The 23,697-nt window shown below is 41.4% G+C and overlaps 2 protein-coding genes across 5 annotated transcripts; one reads left to right on the top strand and one right to left on the bottom strand.

Annotated features, from left to right (window-relative positions):
• Positions 1–3: 3 nt before the first annotated feature.
• On the bottom strand, positions 4–21,187 carry myo1ha (myosin IHa). 2 transcript variants are annotated; one of them, XM_020594311.1, is made up of 34 exons: positions 21,118–21,187; positions 20,684–20,766; positions 13,979–14,058; positions 8,350–8,484; positions 8,139–8,254; positions 7,795–7,993; positions 7,619–7,699; positions 6,118–6,297; positions 5,926–6,024; positions 5,721–5,834; positions 5,563–5,634; positions 5,346–5,465; positions 5,196–5,263; positions 4,878–4,983; positions 4,675–4,755; positions 4,468–4,559; positions 4,086–4,180; positions 3,927–3,973; positions 3,709–3,789; positions 3,195–3,300; positions 2,982–3,099; positions 2,747–2,860; positions 2,585–2,661; positions 2,437–2,505; positions 2,251–2,335; positions 1,990–2,152; positions 1,817–1,900; positions 1,644–1,737; positions 1,512–1,567; positions 1,297–1,432; positions 1,132–1,202; positions 738–835; positions 552–651; positions 4–434 (listed from the first exon to the last, which is right to left on the bottom strand). In XM_020594311.1, the coding sequence occupies exons 4-34, from the start codon at positions 8,470–8,472 to the stop codon at positions 408–410; spliced, it is 3,072 nt and encodes a 1,023-aa protein (XP_020449967.1). In that variant the 5' UTR covers positions 8,473–8,484; positions 13,979–14,058; positions 20,684–20,766; positions 21,118–21,187; the 3' UTR covers positions 4–407. The 2 variants fall into 2 exon arrangements, with proteins under 2 accessions (XP_020449967.1, XP_020449968.1); XM_020594312.1 differs by lacking the exons at positions 4–434; positions 552–651; positions 738–835; positions 1,132–1,202 and having other exon boundaries at positions 1,359–1,427; positions 20,684–21,138.
• Positions 16,512–23,690, top strand: foxn4 (forkhead box N4). Of its 3 annotated transcripts, none has more exons than XM_020594314.1 (9): positions 16,512–17,637; positions 18,152–18,252; positions 20,481–20,647; positions 21,150–21,262; positions 21,353–21,463; positions 21,546–21,875; positions 21,956–22,163; positions 22,279–22,671; positions 22,767–23,690. In XM_020594314.1, exons 2-9 carry the CDS (start codon positions 18,173–18,175, stop codon positions 23,015–23,017), a joined length of 1,653 nt encoding a protein of 550 aa, XP_020449970.1. In that variant the 5' UTR covers positions 16,512–17,637; positions 18,152–18,172; the 3' UTR covers positions 23,018–23,690. The 3 variants fall into 3 exon arrangements, with proteins under 3 accessions (XP_020449970.1, XP_020449971.1, XP_020449969.1); XM_020594315.1 differs by having other exon boundaries at positions 16,512–18,252; positions 21,546–21,673; positions 21,779–21,875; XM_020594313.1 differs by having other exon boundaries at positions 16,512–18,252.
• Positions 23,691–23,697: the final 7 nt, after the last annotated feature.

Raw genomic sequence — 23,697 nt, 5'->3', positions numbered from 1 at the left:
CACATTCCCAGTGAACATACAAAATAATGATACGTATGGCTTCATTGTTTTGTAATCAGATTTACAGATTCCTTGAAGCAGTTTGAGTAATGTTGTGGTTTGCACATTAAAATAGTTTTGTAAATTAATGATTTACAGTCCATTGTAAGCCTTTGCTTACAAAACAACAGACAAACTCTTAAACAGAATGACTAAAAATGTAACTCTGGTTGCAGTACTTCTGATTTATCACTGTTATGCATAGATAAATTATGTGTTGATGTCCAACCAACAAGCTCATCTCATCCAGGGTTCATAAAGTGCTTCTCCTCAGGTGTGTCTCCAGCCGACATGACGATCCTCTATATAGGGGTCTCCTGATGAAAAATGCAGTGGCTTCTTGTGTAGCTCCTCCTGAGCCGCACACGTTACCGGGCCCTAGCTCGAGTGGCAACCTGCAGTGACAAACAGTTTTGATTCATGTTGTACCTCTTTGTCTGCAGATGAATTTTAGACCAGAGCATGAGCAAACACATCAGTACATCCATTCTTCATCATAACACTCATCTCACCACCATCAGATGTCCGTTGTTGCCCTTGTATACCATTGGCTCTTGCCCAGTGCTGAAGTCCACTGCTCTCTCTCTCCCTGCAGGGATTTCAAACTTGATACTGAAAATCAATGTGAGCACAAGTATTTTAGATTAATGCACATATCAAATCTCATCTCTACATTTCTGTCTTAGACACAGACTCACCTTCCCTGAACCACTTGGATCGCATTTTGTTTGTTAGCAATGACCATGAGTTTGGTCAAAAGCTCAAACAAGTGGTCACACTGTATTACCACATCCCCCTGGAACAACCAGACAAAAGGACCTTACATAAAAAAACACTTTATATGCAACTTTTAAATAACCTCTACCTGAAAATATTTGAAGACAGCTCTGTGTAAATGTGCTGTATGATTTATGTTCACTCTTTATCTCTGTTTAATTTGTACTAAGAAAACATAAAAACATTTATAAGGGTTGGATTTGTTCCATCACATTTGATCATTTACATCTACACTATTAATAAACATTCAGTGCCATATTTGTACAAAAAAAGGCAATTCTGACAACCCCAAATATCTGCTGTATATCTACATACCTTCTGTTTACTGTCCTCACATGTGACGTGGAAAATAATCATGCCATCAGTCAAGTTACTGACAGAAATGCCTGAAATGAGAACATTACAGATGTTTTAGTATATAAAAACATCCCTGATGGCAAGCGAAATGTACAGTATACTGTATTGTCATAATGGCCTGACCTTTGAGAGCGGTGTACAGCACTCTCTGTTTGATCTTAGCTTTCTCTATCACATACGCAGCTGTCTGGGTGAGGATGAGCTGTCGTGGCCTTGGTTTGAAGCCGTTCCTGTCATACTTAATTATTGGGACACTATACTGCAGTAACACAAAATACAATGCAGTGAGTCATGTTTAATGTGGTGCTGTATTTCCTCTGGGTGTATACTGACATTACCTTTATGTGCTCATGGCGAATCATCTGGATGACCCTCGCATTTATGTCGTTTTCACCTAGAAGTATAAAACGATGTCAGAAATGATTAGTCAAAATAAAATGTCACTGTGTGTGAATGTATCGGATACTTACTGATTCTGGTGTCCATGAACGGTTGAGCCACACTCTGTGGATAACTGTCCTTTTTGCCCTTGAAGATGGAGCTGGTAAGAACCTTCAGTTGAAGCTGATGGGACAGAATATAAAAAGTTAACCATCACAGACACTACAGATGATAATCCAGTTTTATATAATGTGTGTATTACCTGTGCTTTTTTCTGGGGTGTGATTCCTTTCACATACTTCCGCACCATAAGACGGTAGTGAAGCTTACGCAGTATCTCTGATGCCTGACAAGAACAAAAAGATGCACAGGCTCAAATTAAAAAGTTAGCTTCTGTTTAATGTGCTTTACAATGAAGCTGATGAATCGCTGTACCTCTGTCAGCACAGCTGGTGGAGACAACCAGGTGGTTTTATCCAGAACAGTCTTTGGTAGATTGTCTTTAAGCCTGTTCAAGTAACTTTGCTTCACAAAGGCCAGGTATTCTGAGTTATCAGTGACCTTTGCCTGCCCTCTGGTCATGTAACCTTTGATGAATCTGAAACAGAGTGTAAACTATAGTATAAGTGAAAATGTGACACTAACCTTGAGACTAGCTGTGCAATGATATTGTAAGACTTTCATCTTTTTTCTTACTTCCTGATGACTTTGACAGCCCATTCTCTCTTCTCCCTCTCCTTCCTAGCCTGCGCTCCTCTCCAACATGTTTCAATCTTAGTGGCTGAGGATAAAATATATAATACAGGGTGTGCAATTTTCTTTTACTCACATAACAAATCCGTATAGTACATTCTGGTCTAGATCACGTGTTGTGATATTTACCTGCTTCTTTTTGTTTCTTGAATTCCCCCTTTGTCCTGTATCCTTTGTATTTGGCCTGTAGCTTTGTTGCTGCAATTTCAAAGCATAAAAGTAAATCACTATGCAGCTAGTGATGAATGAAAATGAATCGCAATTGATTTGCACTCACCCAGTTCATGTTTACATTTTTCATAAGCATCCTCTGTGGCATAAAGTGTTCTTGGGTGACGGATGAATATTTTGGTACTGTTTTGGTAAGAAAAAATGTGTTTTGGTTACTCCAGGCTTAAACTGCCTTTGCTCAGCTGTATTTAGTAAGTGCTGTCCTCACCGTCCCATTTTGTACTCAAATGGCAAGTATCCCAGATGTTGAGCTAGCAATTCCACTCCATCAGCAGGGTCTCCTCTCCAGTGAGGCCATGTGGCAGGACACAGTGGTTTATATCTGTAAGATGCAGCAAACAACTTACTCAGCTTGTCTTAAATGTACTGGAAAGGAACTACTTGAACTGAGGTTTTTAATTTAAAAATCAAGCATAAGGCCCAAGCTCTGTGATCCTTCATGCCTCTTTAAGAAGTCTTCATATTTGCGTCTGTAAGCAAAACCAGTTCGTCTGACTCTGAGGTGCTCCATCAGACCCAGGTACTTCACCTGGTGCCTGATCAGTGCTTCGTCAAACTGACCTGTGATTGTGTGACAGGGACAAGGATCATCATCAGTCAAACATCTCCATCATGTTAACAAAACAGCTGCATGTACTTTCTATTAATTAAAGTACCTGGTTGCTTGGACTCATTAGATTTTAGGCAGCGTATGTACCAGGCCTCTTTAGCCATGAGGATCTCTGTCAACTTCAGCAGGCTGCTCTTAAACTGGGTCGCCACCTACAGATACAACATGAGGGTAATAACCCCCCACAGTTCATCTGTCAGATACATATGGCTTAATCATGACAGTTTTTGGCTCATTTGTTTCTTTGTACATTGCATGCATTTTTTTACTCTGCAAAAAATGTATGTATTACATTTGTCCCTTCTGGGCTACAATCCTTCCTTGAGTACATTTAGTGTTTTTATGAGCCTTGTAAATTGTTTGATGATATGGTTGCAGGTTTGCACCATGTCATCTCTTAATTGTCACTGCGTATGAAAAGACCTCCTTCTGCACTCTAATGCCAAAAAAGATCTAGGATGTATTCAAGTCTGAGCTGTTGTATAGCCCTGAGGATGAAACATAGTTTAACTGATGTATCTGATTTGTTGTTGGTACAGATGAGGGAGACGGACACTCACTGTCTCTGGTCTTCGCCTGTTGTCTGGATCCATCGTGGAAAAGCACTCTTTGACTATGGCATTTTTAGACTGACACATCAGCTATGAGAAGGTGGGTTAACACAAACATTAATACACATAAAATGTACCATAATGTTGATAATTAAACATTTGTTTGCCAAATATCATATACTGTATCTTTGTCTCATATAATATAAAGTACAAAATTGCAGACTTACATCTTTTATGTTTCTGTATAACAGGTCATTATTTTTGTCCAGAAAACCTAGAATATCACAGACAAATAAAACAGTAAGAGTCTAAGGGCTGTTTGTCATTTAACAATAAAAAGATTTAGATGTTAGTGTAACAGGGCTTGAGCTTGTGGTTCCTTTTACCCACAACACAGTAGGTGACCTCCCCAGCATAATGCAAGAGACGGAAATCTCCCCTCTCCAGAGTCTTACGTGTCATTTTGTCAGCCAGCTTGTGCCTACAGTCAGAGAAATATGGATGCATGAAGAGTGAAAGGCTTTATAGAAGAATCCTCATTGCTCTCAGCTCACTGTCAACTCACTCACAAGACACCAGTCAGTAGATCATTGATACTTGCACAGTATCATTTAGACGTATTTGTATTTAATTAAAACAACCAAGTGTGAATATGGTGTTATAAAAAGTATTCCACTGCCATTTTAAAAAGGTGGTTTTATCTTAACAAATACAAAAAATATCACGCATAATTTCTTTTAGATTGTTTGGTAGGTTCAGTCAACTCACGTGACAAAGTGAGGGTGACTTCCCATCTTTTCTTGCAGTCTCTCCAGGAAGGTGAGGTCTGTGGCATCTCCTGGTCTGAGACACTCCTCATCCTGCAGGACGTTTATTAACACAGAACATGGTTTCACATGGCAATATATTACAGTAGCACTGTTGGCTTTATAAGCTGCTGAGTAGTCTGTATACTCTATGTCAGCTAGTACACACCAGTATGGAAATGATTCCTGTGTGTCTTTCCTCAACCAGATCACAGATGATCTTGTTATTGAAGAACTGTACTGGCTCCCACTGGGAACAAATTATTTAAATTTAAAAAAGATTGTAAATGGACCTCCTCAAAGCCAGTCAATATCATAGTCACTCATCCTTTGTCCTCCCCAAGTTTTTGCATTTCAGGTAAATGAGTTTACCTCAATATTCTCTGCTTCATATTCTTCCTGCTCAGCCTGGAGTGTCAACTGGATAAAAAGCTGCTGCAGCTTCTCATTGCAGTAGTTTATACAGAACTGCTCAAAACTGAGGAAGAAGGGTCGTGACAAACAAGTCAAGCTCATCATCATCAAAAAAAAAGTCCATCATCACATCATCACAGAATCACTTATAAATTCATGGTAGTAGTCAATCTCAGCTGTTACTGGTTAAAAAGGCTTAACTCAGCCTTCAACAGGGTATGAAACATAATCAAAGCAGTGCCACAGTGTAAGAAATTGGAAAATATTGTTGCCTACCTGTTTACATAGAAAACCTCAAATCCATATATATCCAAAAGCCCTATCACAGTCTTCCTGGAAGAGTCCTGGAGAAAAAGATTTGACACTCTAAAGTCAGTCGGTAGTCATCCTCACTACCTTCAGTTTCTCACATACTCTTCTTCGCACCTTGTTCTCCATGGAATCATTGATCTTGTTGACCAGCCAGGTGAAGGTCTGTCCGTACATGGCTTTGGCCAGGGCATCTCTGACGTAGACGGCATGATCAAGTGTGAACGGGCTGAGGACCTTTACAGTGAGACAAAACCATAAGTGTATATCTGACACTATATAGAACATTTAAATAGAAACACAGTTAATAAAACTGAAGGACATTTGCTTGCACCTGATCTTTATGGGCGTCAATCTTCTTGAATGTCAGTCCCTCTTGAAGAGTGTAAGCATCTACCCCTAGTAGCTGTCAAGAAAAATCACAGAGTGAGTGTCTTCTTTGACTTTTTGTAATAATGAATATATGGAGAATAATTAGAGCTGTCTTCTTACATTTGAGACCCAGTGTAGCTCCGCGTTGTTGTTCAGGAGGGCATGGCCTTTATTGTCAGAGTCAAAGTGAATGTTCCCCAAATGGAGGACGATTGCAATGATTCCAAACAAGTGCTACCCAGAATAAATATTTTTAAGGTAATACAAAACTAGCATGGATGAGTGGTCATTTAAATAGGAACATCAGCAAAAGCATGCAACTTACATTAGAGGTAATCTCATCAATGTCGATGACTTGCAGTGCATTTTTGACAGATTTCCAGTCATTTTTGTCATTAATGGAAGACACAGTGGCGCACTGTCCCTGTCAGAAACATTAACATCACAGCAGACTGTCAACGTGTACTACTACTACTACTACTACTACTGTCTTGAATCTGCAGGGTCAATGGCATACTTGTGTTAGATAGCTGTAATGCTGGTAGCCTCTCTCCAGACCCATTTGCTGCAGCAGGTTGTCCTCTCCTCCTTCCACTAACTGGTAGAAGATGTGGAAGTTTCTCTCCCCATGATTCTGATGCACAACCCTCGACTTCTCCAGCAGGTAGTTCAGGATATGACCTCCCACAGCGTCTCCCTAAGGGCATCATGATCCTAAAGACAGCAGCTCTACAACTTGCAGAAAAAACATAGCCTGTGGTCCAGTGGCCAATTTTAAACCATCTTTTTAGGATTAAGCATCTGCTTATTGAAAGCTACTTTTTCAATCCTATGAAAGAAATATTGGTATTCATCAGAATTAGTGTACCGTCCTCTATTTATTTGTTTGTTTGTTTATTTATTTATTTGAGACAGTAATTTCTGTTTTTTTAGATGAATAAATTGAACCTTGAACCATGAGAGAAGTTCTTTAATTTGTTCTACATGATGATAAAGTTGCACTTGTATTAAAATTGTTGAAAAATATGCTTCTAACTGATTTGAACCTTTTCTTCCAAATCAATGTAGCATTTAAGATAAATATTTTACTGTTAAACGTTTGTCATTTTATTTCACTTATGCCTTCGATAATAAAAATAAGGCAACAAATTAGACCACGGAGCGGCACAGCAGTGCGGTGGTTAGTGCTGTCGCCTCACGGCAAGAAGGTTCCAGGTTTGATCCCGGGCCAACCTGGGGCCTTTCTGTGCGGAGTTTGCATGTTCAACCATGTTCTTGGAGAAAAACTATCAACTAAAACTATAAATATCTCCGGCTCAACGTCAGTCAGTCAGAACAGATGAAGCCTCTTGGATGAGAGGTGAAACATCTTCGACCTAGAAAGTTTTTTTCACCTTACTATGACCTGGATGACTAAGAATCTGCACAGACTTAGGTTGACTAGCAACTCAAAATTGCCTGTAGGAGCGAGTGTGGGTGTGTGTAGTCGTTTGTGTACATGTCGGGCCTGTGATAGACTGGCGACCTGTCCAGGGTGTACCCCGCCTCTCACCCAATGTCAGCTGGATTGGCTTCAACCCCCCCCCATTATCTATAAGTGGTATAGATAATGGATTGATGTATGGAAATTAGACCACAATCAACCATCTCCAAGTTACCGTACCAAAGTAAGTATATGATCGAAAGAGAGAAAGATCTATTTGACACATTTGTAAGAACTTATGAGTAGGTTGCAAAGGTCAAGGCAAATTCTGGAATTTTAAAACAAGAAAGCTTCTCTTCTTCTCTTCTCTTCTGTCGAAGTGTCCTTGGGCAAGACACTGAACCCTCAAGTTGCCCGTGATGGCAGCGCATACGCATGCAGTGGCCCGGGGCCCTTGGCTCCAAACAAAATTTCATTGTACGCATTACAATGACAATAAAAGAGGATTCTTCTTCTTAACTTTTTTTTTTGTCTAAAGTAATTTCTTAAGATCTATCTTAAGCACATTTCTGTGACTCTGCCCCCCAATCCTCACCTGGCTGTCAAACTGAATATCCATGTACTTCCCAAACCGACTTGAGTTGTCATTTTTTAATGTTTTTGCATTCCCGAAAGCCTGCAGGAAAACACAAGCACATCATACATGTTAGTGTGACCTGTTTTTTGGCATGTAATTAAAATCAGTTGTATAATATTAAGTAAACATCAGACCTCTAGTACAGGGTTGGACATGAGCATTTTGTCCCTGACAGTGTTCAGCAGAGTGGTGCTTGGACAGCTGACAGCATAATACTGCAAAATCTTCTTGGAGGCCTCAGTCTTCCCTGCTCCACTCTCACCAGAGATGAGGATGAAGTGATTGTTAAACTCTGTCAACATGGTGTGGTAGGCATTGTCTGCCAAGGCGTAGCTGCAGGGATACAGAGTAATAATAGTATTTCACATGTGAATTGATGAATTGGAGTGTCAGGGGTTCAGTGTTTTAGTCAGACACTGTATGTTTTCACAGACGTGCACCAGTATCTTCACATCACAGATGCAGATTGTACACTCACATGTGTGGTGGAAGTTCAAAAAAGTTGACACCCATGTAGATAGCCATCTGTTTCTTATTGTAGATATCCAGCTGTTTGTAGGGATTGACAGACACTAACAATGTGCCAATGTAGGTCTAAAAGAAGGAGTTAAAAGTTATTATATTTATGCATTAAAGATGTGCACATGTTTGTTGATGGTAGGTTTTAAGTAGTCCTTTCCCAGACTCACATAGATGAGATCTTTGCAGAAGCGTTTCTTGAGGTTGCTGAGGAAGGCTGTCTCTGTGGTTTCATCCAAAAGGACAAAATCCTGGATTCCAACTCGGTCCCTGGCAGTCAGGGCACCTTCCATGTCCAGCTGACCCTGTGCAAAAAGGCACAGCCTCAGAGCAGTGGGACCAACTTTTAAAAGTTTAAGTGCAAATTCCTGGTGTTCAGCATCATATCTGCAGATTTTTACAGTTCTAAACACATTTACAGCACCATTGCACATGCAACACATAATTTAAGTTTGAGTTAATAACTTCATAAATATGTGCATGTATAGCTAAGGTTAATCCTGCACGTTTAAGAAAGCAAACTCTCCCAAAGCACCAAAAACAGATGTGACATATTTTTGCAGGCATAACGATGATATTCTAAATTCTTGTTTTGTATTTTGACAAATGCAGCTGGATGAATGGTGTGGGGAATGGGGGTGAAAAAAAGCACCAGAAAAAGCACAAACATGGTCCCTATTAGTTCTATTGTGGAAAGAGGTCTAGAGGTCCTATGTGTCTTTGAAGCAAAGCTCTGTGATTGTGCAGATGAACAGACAGAAGCTAATGATCGTTACACATCACACAGGGACTTTGGCTGGAATCCCATAGCTCTCTAGAGCCGATGCACCAACCAAACACAACACACTGTGCAAATGGACTCAGGGAACCCAAAACAGCAGCACATTTATGAAGCGTAGTGGGAAAAATTCCACCAATCTGTTTTGCATTCTCAGCATCAACACTTAGACCAAAGGTTTTCACAGCTTTTGTTGGTTTTGTACTTTTTTCCCTCTCTCCTTTGGAAGCAGAAATCCTTTGATTCTGAACTCTCTATGTAAAAACATAAAAAAAAAAAAAGATAATCCATTGGATCTAATTGACACAAAGCCCTCCGTCCCCCATCCTCCCATGCCTCTATCCTTCACCTATGGCCCTCTATTCTTCTGAGAAAGGCCAAGTGTTTTTGTCCTGCAATACCATGGAGCAGAGACAAAAAAGACATCTTTAAAATGCAGTCTACAATCCATTACACATATTCCCCCTGCATATCCATTCAGTAATTATTCATTAGAAAACATTTAACGTCACAGTGAATTTCACACTAAGCAGTCAAAACACAATAGATGAGATTTGGCCTATTTTGGGGTGAGGAGTTGGGGAGGGGTTGGCTGTACAGAGGAAGGATGAAGGTGAAGGAGGGGGAAAGAGGGGAGCAGTATTTGTCTGATCTGAGAACCTCTGAAACAGGGACGTCTTGAGACAACAGGGCAGACTAAATAGTGCAGTAACGGTCTGTGCCCCGCTGCTTGCTGTGACACTCATTTAGTGTGCCCCGAGGGCGAACAATAGAGGCTTGTTCTTAGCAATCCTGTGCTGTAATTTGGACTTCATTACTTTGCTCACATGGGGCCCCATGCAAGGATGGAGGAGGCTAGTCAGCTGAGTGTTTTTTCCATCTGTCAGACCTGCACCCCCAGTGCTCTCACCCCTCTCCTCAACAATGCCCCTTACCCTGTGTCCCCACCAATATCCCTCACCCGACCCCCTTCCCATAGCCCCTAGAACACCCCCCACCCATTTTAAGCCAATGAGACAGGTGAACAATATCAGTGAAGAAACCCCTTTTTGGACGTCAGAATCAATCTGGCAATGTGATGGTAGTGGTGCTGGTTTGGTGTATGTGTGACACCTCCTTTCTTCATGGGAACAAACTTCTCTCAGGGCAGCACAAACAGACAATATGTTGGGACAGCGTGACTTAGGGATCTGCCATACAGTATTACAAGTAATAACATGAACAGATAAGCTCCTGTCAAGAGGAGGATTAAGGAATTCAGTGGTGATAATAATGCCAATGTTTTAGGCTTTCATTCAGTGCACTGAAGAAAATCTAAAGGTCTATTGTTTTCCATTCAGGTTTCCTTTGGTGTCCTGCAGGTATTTCTTTTCTAACAACACACTGCTAGAAAGGCTGAACACTGAATGGCCATTCTCAGTCCAGAATGTCAAGAAAGCCCGAGTTGAAGAAAGCATGTGACTATAGAAAAAAAGTTTTCCCCATGCATGTGTTATTTGTAGCTCTATATTATACAAACCAAGTGGACTGGATTGTAATTCTAGTTATAGTTAAACAATAAACAACCAAAACTGATGCACGGCGGAAAGAATAATTATGTAATGAATCCACTAAGCCACTGTCAGATCAGGTGAATTGCCTTATCTCAGTGCACAAGCACGTGTATTTTAATTAAGAGATGGTCCCTCATCGTGGTCTAGAGTGTCAGTGTCTCCTGAGACAGAGTGACATCTGTGTGAGACGTAAAGGTAGATTTAGACGAGGTGGGGATGGGGGTTCTGCCTGATTATCTGTCATGTTGGTAATATCTTCACTTAACCCCAAAGGTCTACAGCCAGCTCCTAGTTAGGTTAGCATAGAAAGACAGAAACATAAATGGGTGAAACAGCTAGCCTGACCCAGACCGAAGATAAAGTCTGCCTACTAGCATTTCCAGTGCATAATGCATTATGTTGTACATGTGCAGATGCTGAGTAACCAGTGAAGACTACAGGACATCAGGAATGGCCCAACACAAATCCCCACAAAAAACTCAAATGGATGTTTTTATAATGAGTTTGTTTTAAACAAATTTAACAAACAAACAAGATATAAAGATATTGTGACCGTTAGAGGTACTGGTAGGCAGATTTTGTTCAAACTGTTTCTACCTGTTTCAAGTTTTTGTATTAAGATACCTAGAATTATAATGGCACTAGGATTATTTCAGCCTGAAGACGCCTTTGGGAAACAAGGCACTGGTCTCAGCGTCACTCACAGAACATAAATTCACACTGAACTTTCAAGCTTATCAATTCTGTGATAAACTGCAACAACCGATTTGAAATGAAATAAAGCAGGTTTGGTGACAGAGCAAACATATGACATTTTTACAACACAAACAAAAACTCAAACCTGCATTTCTGAAGTTGTATTATTCTGCAGTCAAATGCAAAATCTCAATAAGGGTCCAAACTGGGGGAAAAATCCCTTCTCTCCTGTGAAGTTAAACAAGAATGGCGTTTCCACCTGTGTCTGCTTGCATAGAGACAGTTGGTAAACTTGTAAACACTGGATTCTTGACAGTTAGTTGGCAAAAGCGCTGTTTGTATAATGCTAGTAAAAAACACATTTGCTGTCCTCTGTGTTCTTTCTAGTAGCTCATTCATCCGGGATGTGGTAGTAGTACAGGGCTGATGATGCCGTGTGTGTGATTCTGTGTATGCACATCATCTTTACCCAGTCTTAGAGCACTGTGGGTTTGGTGCTTAATCATTTATGTCATGGGAGGTGGAGGGACAGAGATCTTATTCAGTGCTTACCTGGGTATCTACTGCTCTACTGAGTGTAACATAATGATACAGAAACAAGATCCAAACCACAGCAATCCAACCATCCCCCTGTTCCATTTCTCTTTCTTCTCTGTGTCTCCTTCTCTGTATCTGTAAGCTCCATTACATCACAACCAACGGCAAAGAAGTCCCCAGTCTCTTTCCCCCTGCTGGCACAGCCAAGGTTGGTGATCTTTGATTAGATGACTACGTGACAATCTAATCACCAACTCCTAATTTTTTGCTGGGGTGAAAACAATTACATGTAGGGTAAGGAAGGAATGACATGGATGGGAATGAATAAATGAATGAAGGGATGCACAAGATCTTTGGCCAGACCAGAGACGATGCAATTTGTGGTCATTGCCTTAAAGCCGCAGGCCACCAGGGTGTCCCTTGAGTCTGTAATTGGCCTATAACTTCATTGCACCCAAGGGGACATTTCTCTTGCACCCAGGTGAAACAATAAAATCCACAACAAAATATGACATTAAAATACATAAAACATATCATAATGCAGTAATATTTCAAATATACACTACCACTCACCAAAAAAACTTGTAAAACAATCCTATCAATAAAAAAAAAAGGTTCCTCAGAAATCTTTGCAAATAACACAAAGTATGCACATGCAAAACAGTTTTGACAAGACCACTGAAATCGACAGGAGATGGTTCGACTACTTAAAAGAGTAGTTACACTGAGAGAACGTTGCTTTCCCTAAAACCGTGCTGCAGCATGAATACAAACAAGGCTAGAACAGCGGTACAAAAGGAACACAAAGCTACATATACAGTATCTCTGCAGTTTGAATATAATACTTTCAACTAGATGCTTAATCATGCACTGACTCATGGTGGGGAAATTCTTCAGCCTGGACTTTGTTTTGAGGCTGTCTGTATTCATTAACAGTGGATATATCATCAATGACTTGAAATTTCTCAACAATATTAGCCTGTTTTCGTTTGTGTATAAAAACAGCCACATGTTGAAGTAGCTACACCTTGTGGTAAGATACTGGGTGGGAGTAATAATGTGTTTAACTTTGCAACCTGGTAACTACACATAGAAAACAAGCACCTATCTTCAAGTTAACCCAGGTGTCAAGTTTCTCTTCCCTTGCAATCTAAATATGAGAAATGCTCAGGTTCCACCCTGTCTATGGCTTGATTAATGTCTGGAAAGCATTCAGTCAAATGGCTATAATGGGCAACCAGATGAATGTCCAACATATGTGAATTATTCACTCGCCACTCCAGAAAAGTTGTCAAGGTTACCTGTGCCGTTGCCCCACCTCTCCCCAGGCCCAGCAGCCCAGCCATGCTTGTCCAATCTTAACAAGCTTTGTGCTACCCACTGGGCTCTGATTCAGCACGAGACCCGGCAAATCCAATTACACAGGAGTCAGAGAGGTTGATTTTCCCATTATAGATTCCATGCTGAGAATGAGAGCTGATGATAACACTCACATCACACCACTATCCCCCCCTCCCGCTCGTCTCCCTGTCTTATTTTGTCTCCATTTCACCGTTCTCTCCCTTTTTATCTCTTTCTCTTCCTATCTAATTCTTCTTTTCCCAAAAACCTTCTTTCTTCCCCTATCCCTTTCTTTGGACATCTCCTTCAAATCTGAATTTTTCAGAGCAGCGTAACGAAGGCTGGACCCCATCATCATTTTATTCTTAAAGTGCTGGGTCAGAAAGGTTACTTCATACTCTGTAATGGACACTTTACTTAGTCTTGCTTCTGAAATAAGACAGCTATATACAGGAACATTATTGTGCTTACAGCTAGACTTTGTTATTCTATTAGACAGTTTCTCATTTTCTGTGCACCCTGAGGCCTTGGTCCATATTGCATTACCTTGGACTGACAAATTTCACAATAACAACAGAACACCCACTGTCACACCAGGAATAAAATATTTGTCAGCCCACATGACCTCTGAAAGATCATTGCTAAAATTAAATCCATGGTAATTCAGACAACTTGACTTAGGGATGTCTAAGTGCCATCTTGAGGGGACACCATGTGCCTGCTGTAGCGCATAAAAAGTAAATGAGAGCTCTTTTGGAATCGAGGCTCTTCACGCTCAATCAGCTGTGAAGGCGAAGAGGACTTTTGCTTCATCTTTACCCTTTAGGGCACTAAAAAGGACCGACCAGAAGCCGTGGTGTTGACACAGGTCACTCAAAAGTCAGCACCACTGACCTGTGTAAACCTTAAAGATAGGCTTCTCTGTGATCCTTCAGGACAATAGGAGTGGGAAGTCCAGCAGTCTGTGGTCCACCCTGTCAAACAGAAGAGGATGATGTGATGAGACCTGCAGGGATATTTGTGATTGATCCATACGCTGTCTGTGCATAAAACACCCGCTGAGGCTCAAACTCTCCATTGTTCACTACATGCAAACAGATGGCTGAAGTTTGATATTGGTGGAAGAAGCATTCAGATCCTTTACTTTCCGAAGGAAAACTAGCAGTACAATACTGTGAAATAAAAATCCTGCATTGAAAATATGACTTAAATAAAACATTACAATATCGAAAGCAGAAATATTCATCTTTGAAATAACAAATGGCCCTTTTGAGTGTGTGTGTGTGTTCTTGTACTTGCTATATAGTGAGGACCAAAAAAGTATTTTAGCCACAGAGTGAGGACATTTAGGTCTGTTGTGCCTGCTGGCTGATTGACACACTGTTATGACTGCTGGCTTCCTTTTTTATTACATAATAACCTCAGTCATGTTGAGTTGCACTTTCAGTACACTATGATATCATTCAACATTAAAAGTATTACACCCTTGTTTTACAGCAAAGTTGTGAAATGAACACATAACACTACATATACAACTTAATGCTGGTGTTATTCATCATTTAGCCAAGTCTTGTTCTGTGAAGGTGTCACTGAAACCTTCTGTAATTTGTCGTTGACTGACACTCTGCTCCATCCAGGTTAAAGCTTCAGTGGGTAAATAAAGTATTTGGCAGGACCCTGATGCTGCTCATTGGCTAGGAATGGCTGGCAGCAGCTTCCTCTGTGTGGCCAGAGGGTCACATTGGGTGGGATGCTATTTTGGAGGACACTGTGTCTCTGCCTGCAGAGGAGATTAGAGGGTTGAGCCGACCTCGTTCTCAGAGGGTCTGAGGTGTTCTGACTAATCATTTAGTGTAAGACAAAAACACAGGCTACAAACTCAGGCCAACCCTCAGATGGTGAGCCTATTGTTTCCCTATTGCTCTGAACAGGCATGAGAGAGGATAGCAGTCACTGTGTGATCCTGAGCTCTCATGGGTCTCAGAGCTGCCCACAGGTTGTTGTCATTACCTTAACAGTCCTAAATATGTAACATGGCCATCAATAAATGTTTTACTTAAATCACCATGATTTACTAAAGGCATGCATAGGTGCACAGGGACAGAATAACAGAAACACCCTACATTAAAACAACATTTTTAGAAGCTCATAATGTTGCTTTTAGCCCTGCGATGGATTGGCGACCTGTCCAGGGTGTACCCCGCCTTCGCCCAATTGCCGGCCGGGATTGGCTTTTCCACTGCATGACAAATTCTGTAATTTAGCAACAGGGAAAGGCCTGAGGGTCACTTTTGGTGGTGATGTAGAAAGAACTGTGGTGTGGAGGGAAAACGCATCCAACAAAACTGCATTACGGAGATGAACAGTGCTCATAAATAGACTCAAAAGAAATGCTGAATGAAACACACATTACATACATAGTGTATGTAATGGTATTTTAAGACAGAAGTGACTATAAAATTGGATAATCATCTGTAAATTGAATGCCTTTCTACCAGTGGTGGAAAGTAACTATACTTTTACCTGAGTACGTACTTAAGGACGCTTTTGAGGTACTTTGAGTATTTCCACTTCATACTTTAACTTCACTACAATTCTGAGGCACATATAATACTTTTTACTCCACTACATTTATGCAGTAACTTCGGTTGCAATAACACTAAACGCAATATAATCATACGACTTTACTGATCCCTGGTGAGCAGGTCACACGCTACCCAGCAGTAACTTAAATCAGAATATGTTGCTGAAGACCAGTGTGAACCTGTGGCATTGATATGCTATGGTCATACTGGCAACTTAATTAGGGCTATAGGATCACCATCGTCTTTATGTCCATCACCAGCTCTTGAGCACGCCCTGCTCCAAAGTTTCTTTCCTGTCACCAGATGAACCCCGCGGGTTTTAGGACCTCCAGGATCCGCTCTCTCTCAGGATGGTCTTGTTTTTGTCCGTTGCCTTCATGCATGCAATCATTGATTGTGCCTATTGTGACGGGCCGATTTACCATCTGTAGCGTCCCATGGGACTGATACTGCTGTCTGTGCAGTCTCCCTACAGACATTAAGGGGTTCTTCTTTAATTTCCGGTTGCAAATTTAATCTCAAACAGGTTTCACATTCAAATATGGTAGTATCATACCTGAAGCTTTAGTTCCCGGCATTACCGGTGGAAAAAAACCTTTTCACTCACCGATTTGTGGAGCTCCGTATGGTAAAATCGTTTTGTCATTTTTAAGCCATCAAATTGTAAAAGTGAGACATACGGGTTGGAAACCCAGTTTCTTGCACAAATAAATAATGCTTAAACTTTTGCATGGGGGCACCCTTGACCTCAGTGGACTTTAAACTTATTCAGTTTTTAATGATGGTTTTGCATTCGTTCAGGCATTCCAAATAGTTACACAAACGGTCACATGCTTCTTGTTTTTAATAAAAGATCTGCCATTGTGCATACATTACAATGAAATGCATATTTAGCCTATAATTAAGTTTTTTTTAACAATTCATTTGGATCTGGGGCATTATGTTTCCTGGACTGGCCAAGACAGCACTCTATCTGTCTTCATGCCACAGGGTTTTTTTCCTTAAGTGGACCTGCTCTCCAGACGAGTGTGAGACTTTTCCGCGTCCTGCTGCAGCTCACCCGGCCCCCTGTTCTCCCCATTGGCGCCTCCCCGGCTTCTTTTCCCACTGCTGAGAGGCGCAGGACGCGGCCACAGCGGCGGGAAGCAAATTATCTACAAGCACTTCCCTTAAAAAAAAAAAAAGTTCACACACACACAGATGCCACCACAAGTAGCGACTCACATCGTCTTAGACCTTTACGAGGCAGCTTCCTGGGAATAACCTGACAGAAGGATATAGTATAACAAAATGTTTAATTATTATTCTTCCTTTATTCGTTTAAGCCAGGTGTTTTCTATTGCCTTTGTTTCTGTCCTTTTCGCAGTCCGGTTCCACAACTTTAAAATGCTCAACATTTTTGCCATACTGTTCAAATAGCTTGAGCAGGGTTTGGGCCTGAACTCGTATTTTGTGTTTGATTGAGACGCACAGGGCGCAGCTGTGTGCAGCTGGAGAACAAGAGCACAAGATAGGGTAAGACAGTCCAGGAAATTCCTTTATATATGCGATTTGATCTCTTTAATAATTATCAAATAAGAGGACTACAATGCCTTAATGGCCTGACTTCTGATGCAACCAACGCGTTTTGCTGCTGTTGGATGCAGTGGAGGAGCGCACCACGACCGCACTGAGACACAAAGCCCCCAGAAACTGAGAGACAAATATCGCTACTCCTGCACTTGCTGTGGGAAGTGTGGATACTGTCGGGACTGTTAGCAGGCACCGCATCTGTCAAACTCATGGGATCCTCTTGCCCCCCGGGCCAGTGGGAGCTCTGCTGAGGGCTCCACTGCGCATGTCAGAGAGCTGGACAGCTCCAGAGAGGGAAATTTAAAAACGGTTTCTGGAGAATCAAGGGCAACACCGTGAAATACAGTACAGGGGCTCACGACTGGCTCACACAATCTTCAGTATCATCCAAAACAGGTGATTTTGTTTTATGATTTTTCTGTTTTAGCGTCTTTATAAACCAATTGACATTTTAATGATTTTAGACTTTAGCCATAATTTTCTCTGTAGGTAAATGAAGACATTTAAATCTATGCTGCATTAATGTGACAGAACTGTTATGTAAACCGTAGAACTGAATGTTTATTGAGTACAAATCTATATGATTCTGTTTGTTCTATGCATTTTTATTTTTTTTATTTCTGAGAATTAAGGGGAACAAAAACAGTCTAACAGTAAAATGGGCTTTGGCTTCAACAAGGCATCCTGATTTCAGAAATAAAATGTTGGCTTCTACTATAAATTTATTTTTGAGCTTTATTCTTGGGTCTAGAATGTTGGCTTTTTATGGGGCATTTTAGCACATACAGTCTGTTTATTTACTAAAGAAGACTCTGAATATTTTTATTGTAGTAACTACTTTTACATTTCCGCTTGAAGAGCCACTGAGGGCATAAACTAGAGAATGTTAATTTTATTTATCTCAATGCAGACATATCACATATCACAGGAAATGATAGAAGGTGGAATAACATCCAGGATGTCAGGAATAATTGAGAATGCTGGGCACCATCCGTCTCCACAAGACTACAGGTGAGAGAGACCTCTGATTTAAAACTTGTTCAGTTATGTTAGGACAAACAGTTCCAGGGTTTTCAAGCTGTAAACAACCCACATATATTTTGTTTCATATTGTCAAAAACACTCAGGATCAAATCTGCAATGCCTCAATAGATAAAAGGCATGTTTATATTAATCAAATCCCTTAAGGTGTTTTGCAAAGAGTCATGGAACAAATTGTCTAATCCGTTTAATCTAAAATAGACAGACAGCTCTTTTTGTGCATCGGAGTTGCATGAAAAAGGAGAGAGGAAAAAATCCTGAAGAATAAATGATTTTCAGTCTGAATGGATCTGTCAGAAACCATCAGCTCTGTTTACACTCCCGCTGTTGGCACAAGGAGAGCCTGAACCTCTTGGCCTGCCGGCTCAGGGGGAGATGGGGAGCTCTGGGTCACCAGTGTGCACAAGTGGCTCCCAATTAGAAAAGCAGGGAGGCAGGGGTGCTATATTTCATGTTGCTGAAACTCTGGGAAGGCTTGGATGATGCATGGAGACATCAGCTCTACACGTTTTGCATCAGTGAACAATTTATGTGCTGCTGTTAGACAGGAGGGGAAGTGAGAACACCCCAAAATGTGCCATCATTTATAATTGATAATTGTAACCTTCTGTAGATTTGTGAAGCAACAATGTAAAACACTGGCTAATAGCAAATATTTTACATAGTTGATCCACACATACACAGTGTATACAAATCTACTTTTGTGCTTTTTATAGCTTAAAAGACAAAAAGGAAAAATGTCTCTGCAACTGTAGCACTTTCAACATTTAACTAGTCATAGACCTTCACTTTACACTTGAAAATTATTTCTTCAGCAAGGCAGAGAAAGGAATAGAAGTCATTTTCACAAAGGCTAATGCCAACTTCAAAGCTCCAGTGTCACTGTGATACTTTGCAGGGTGTTAAGTTTTATAATGCCGCCTGCTTCAAGATGATGGCCACTCAGAATCCTGGCACATGCAGTGGTGTTTGAGGATGTATGCTGCAGATTTTTGGCTGCAGTGATGTCACTTATTCAAATGACAAACACAGAGCCCCTGACCTCAAACTACATTTGCACTCCCTCTAGCCCAGGGCTCTGTTGATCTCCCCATTTAGGGATGATGGGGAGGATGATGGAGGGGGGCTGGGGGCAACAGGATAGAGACTGGAAAGGGACAGGCAAGCAGATGGCATCCTATTTGTTCCTCTTATGTGAGGGCTGTCATTCCAGCAGATTAATGCAAGGTCTGGGTAAAGAAAAGGAACGACAGAGACAATCAAGGAAGGATCTGGGGAAGACAATAGAGCCACGTGCCACTGGGCAGATTTGTCGTTTGAGACACAATAGGTGATCATTTTTCAATAGACAAGGCCAACTGTTGGAGGCAACATGTGCTGCTGTCCCATGTTTCAAATGATCTCATGCATTGTTTACTTATGATTCAGCCAATGGTTAAGGAGAGGCTGTGGTCACCTGACACAGGGTTGATTTTTTTTTTTTTTTATTAGGAGATGTGGGGTGTGTGTATGAGGGGGTATACTCCTACACTGTCCACAGACCCACTAAATAACTGAATAGTATGTGTTGTCATAGCGACCCCAATTACTAAACCCTTGCCCAGTAAGTGCGTGCGTGCTGAGAAGACTGGAGAGGGATTCAAGAGGATTCCTCCCTTTTCTTTCGTCTTTTTTGAGGCTCACCACATAAAAGTCATGACTGAAAGCTGATTGGAACCAGCAGCTCACTGGTTAAACAAAAATCCTACATTTATCCAACTTTCTAGCACAAGGTTTATACAATGATGTGTTCAAAAATCTACTGTGTAAAATTTATTTCCTATTTCAATTTTGCATTCACATTCTTCAAAAAAAAAAACAGAACTAATGGAAACTAAGATCAGTGTGTCACTCTCAACAGATGATGTGCTCTGAATGAAAAGCTTGTTTAACCCCCTCAGTGTTGATTAAAACTGCCCCTGCTAAATAACACTTGTAGTCAGTCTTCTTATGGTAAACCCTGGATGGCATGAAGAATACACAGCTTCAAGGAGCAGCTTTCATCTGTTTCCCCACATTCATGCTCATCAGTGGTTTTGACCTTAAGGGACAAAATGTTATATCAAGTGTTTAGATTCAAATCCCACTTGTGGTCTACGTGTGTCCGAGATGACAGCCGTACTAACGCCCCAAATCGACCCCCTCCTCCTCTCTTGAAGGCTTCTGACCACGGACCCCTCCCAGCTGAGGGAGGAGGACCTCCCTGGGGACCTGCAGTCTCTGTCATGGCTCACCTCTGTGGATGTGCCCCGACTACAGCAGATGGCTGATAGCCGAGGCCACAGTAACGGGCCTTCCCAGGGCAGCATGTTGGAGCAACAGACAGGTGAGGTGACAGTGCAACATTCAAAAACCACATCACCTTCCTGATTGGACAAGGCAGGAGTGCTGGATTCTTCTGGATTTCTGGCCTCTGCAGATATGAACACAGTTCTATGAAGTATGCTGAAAGATAAAGAGAAATGAAAACACAAGATGAGCTGTTTGTGTTAACAAAACAAAGTTCAGTTATACTACCGGTAGCTAACATAATGAAATGTATACCTACAAGACTAATTCTCCAACCTTGTACTGGTCAATTGAGAACTTTCTATCACTGTGCAGAAAAATAAGTCAGTTGGTGTCATTTGTAGCCATATAACAGTTTTAAAAGCTGTAGCTGAGCTTCTTCCATGAGGTATTTTTAGTGCTATGAGCACCACAAACCAAATTCCATAAACATCATCTTAAAATTAAAAAAAAACACAACAAACATCAATCAACAGAAATAACTCGTGTTTTTGGGTAAACATTTACTTTAAGACTAGTTTGGATGCTCCTCTTTATAGCTCAGCTGAGCAATATATCAGTGACAACGGGACAGGGCTCCATGCTCCACCTCCAGAGCAACATGCAGCACAGCCCTTTGGGAATCAACATCATTAACACCCACAGCGGAAGTGTGAGTTTTAACAGCCCTGCAAGAAATAAATTTTATGCTTTATGACACATGCAGAGTTTAGTGTAAAATGTCCATGCATTTGTTTCTCAGATGTCTCCATTCTCCATGAATGGCATGCCCTCTCCAGGATACCAGTGCCCTACCTCAGCCTACCAGCCTACACCACAGCAGGTGTACTCTCTAACCCAAACTGGACAACAGGTAACATAATTATTGAAAAGTCTGATTTTATCAACAGAGAAATGATGAATGACACCGTTCCTTCTTCTCTCCTCTCATTTAGGGTTCAACTGATGGGCTTTATAGCAATGTCTCTTTCAACAACCAAAGTCTATTCTCACACCCTCGTTTGGCTCCACAAGAACAGGATCTGCAGCCCAAGTCTTTCCCAAAGCCGATCTACTCCTACAGGTCAGCACACAAACACTTGGCTAGAGTAAAACAAAAACATGCACCACATTTCCTGCATTTCACCCAATCTGCTTCAAACGTCATCGAAATAATTTTTCTTCTCAGCTGTTTGATCGCCATGGCTCTGAAGAACAGCAAAACTGGCAGCCTCCCAGTCAGTGAGATCTATAGCTTTATGAAGGAACACTTTCCTTATTTCAAGGTAGGATACCATTGATATTACAGAAAAGGGCTTTCTAGATAAAGAATGTGGCCAATTTTACACTACCTCTCTTCCTGCAGACAGCACCTGATGGATGGAAAAATTCCGTCAGACACAACCTGTCCTTAAACAAATGCTTTGAGAAAGTGGAGAACAAGACGAGCAGCGCATCCCGTAAGGGCTGCTTATGGGCACTGAACCCTGCCAAAATTGACAAGATGGAGGAAGAGATGCAGAAGTGGAAACGCAAGGACCTTCCAGCCATCCACCGCAGCATGGCTAACCCAGGTCAGAAATGTATTTTGTTAAATTTAAGAAGTCTAATACCCTTTCTGAAAATTGAGATCAGAACTGAGAAAATTGTTTTTTTGCTTGGTCTCATTACCGGTTCTGTTCCTTTCAGATGAGCTGGACAAACTGATCACAGACCGCCCAGAGAACTGCAGACGTAAGGCTTTAGAGCCCACCATGGGCCGGATTCCCAGCTGTCCAACAGGCCTCCCGCTGCCTGTCCCAGCCCAGATGCAGCCTCAACCTATAGTCACACTGTCTCTGCCATGTTTACCCATGCACCAGCACCACCAGCTTCAGGCCCAGCTCCAGGCGCAGGCCCGTCTTGCACCCATGTCCCCTGCCCCGGCCCAGACACCTCCCCTCCATGCAGTCCCTGACCTTTCCCAGAGTCCACTCACCCAGCAGCCCGGCAAGCCCCCAGACGTTTTCTACATCGTGCATGGTGATATGCATACAGAGGTGGATGCACTGGACCCTAGCATCGTGGACTTTGCCCTTCAAGGTAAATACATTCAAAGTATCAGGCCTGTTTTTTTTTTGTTTACTAGATACTTCAAGTGTTGCTGCATCAGAGAACAAACCTCTCTATCTGCTCAGGTAATCTGTGGGAGGAAATCAAGGATGACAGCTTTAACCTGGATGCTTTGGGTACCTTAAGTAACTCACCCCTGCGACTATCAGACTGTGATTTGGTAACAGCCAACCTCCCTCCTGCCTCCACTGGAGCAAATCTGCCACTGTCAGATGTGCAGGTGACAGGCCTCTACGCTTCCTACACTTCCCAGGAGCCCCTGTCATCCCAGTACATGGGCGCACCCGCCAGCAGCAAACCCATCGCCCTGCTTTAAAATAACCGTTTCTAACAGAATCAATGCAACTTATTAGCCTGTCTGTGGATACCTGTGGACGCCAACTGAAGGAATCTGAAGTCTGGTTTGTTTTGTGCTATTAAAAGTACCAATCACACTGCTTTCCTACAGTTAGATGGGAACTACCTGGAGAAGGATGTTTGAAAATCATTTCACATACAGTCCACAAGAAAACTGCTCATTAAGAACCATTGTAAGAAAAAGTATGTAGGACAAAATACTGTATCCAGTTTTGCCAAGCAAAGACTTAAAGCCCGTGCGAGTACAAAGACTGTGGATAAGTGTGTGTAATTTAGCATCCACCAGTTTTTTTTTTTTTTACTGTTCACTCTGCATTTTAAGGCCCCTTCATACTCCCTGTAGCTCCTTGGCTCTTCTTTGTTGTATTGTGCTAGACATTATTGCTGTGATGTTTTATTTATATTTATAAAAGGCGGCTGGAGAAGGTGATGACTTTATCAATCTTTTGCTGTATATATTTGAATGTTTCAAATTACTATCGCCAGAGGAAGGTTTTTCTTTTGACTGCATTTACCCACTTCATTCCAAAATGCAAATGTGTGCCAACACTATGAGTAATCTAGATTTTTAGCATTGTTGATCTACATATGGTGATTAACATGTCTGAAAGTCAGATGTATATCATGTTCATTATCATG

Source organism: Monopterus albus, unplaced genomic scaffold (assembly GCF_001952655.1).
Source record: "Monopterus albus unplaced genomic scaffold, M_albus_1.0 scaffold23.1, whole genome shotgun sequence".
NCBI classification, from domain to species: Eukaryota; Metazoa; Chordata; class Actinopteri; order Synbranchiformes; family Synbranchidae; genus Monopterus; species Monopterus albus.
Note: the sequence above shows the minus strand (reverse complement) of the source record. Positions and strands in the feature narration are given on the sequence as shown.

Bases quoted from the DNA above. Each gene is read 5' to 3' on its own strand.
- myo1ha (XM_020594311.1), bottom strand. From the start codon at position 8,472: ATGGAAGGTGCCCTGACTGCCAGGGACCGAGTTGGAATCCAGGATTTT. The intron at 5,635-5,720 runs GTAAGAAGACAG...TTTTCTTGACAG, and splicing joins AGCTACACTGGGTCTCAAAT to CTACTAGGGGTAGATGCTTA. The intron at 5,264-5,345 runs GTGCGAAGAAGA...CTTTTTCTCCAG, and splicing joins ATGATTCCATGGAGAACAAG to GACTCTTCCAGGAAGACTGT.
- foxn4 (XM_020594313.1), top strand. From the start codon at position 18,125: ATGTTAATTTTATTTATCTCAATGCAGACATATCACATATCACAGGAA. The intron at 20,648-21,149 runs GTGAGGTGACAG...TCCTCTTTATAG, and splicing joins CATGTTGGAGCAACAGACAG to CTCAGCTGAGCAATATATCA. The intron at 22,672-22,766 runs GTAAATACATTC...CTATCTGCTCAG, and splicing joins CGTGGACTTTGCCCTTCAAG to GTAATCTGTGGGAGGAAATC.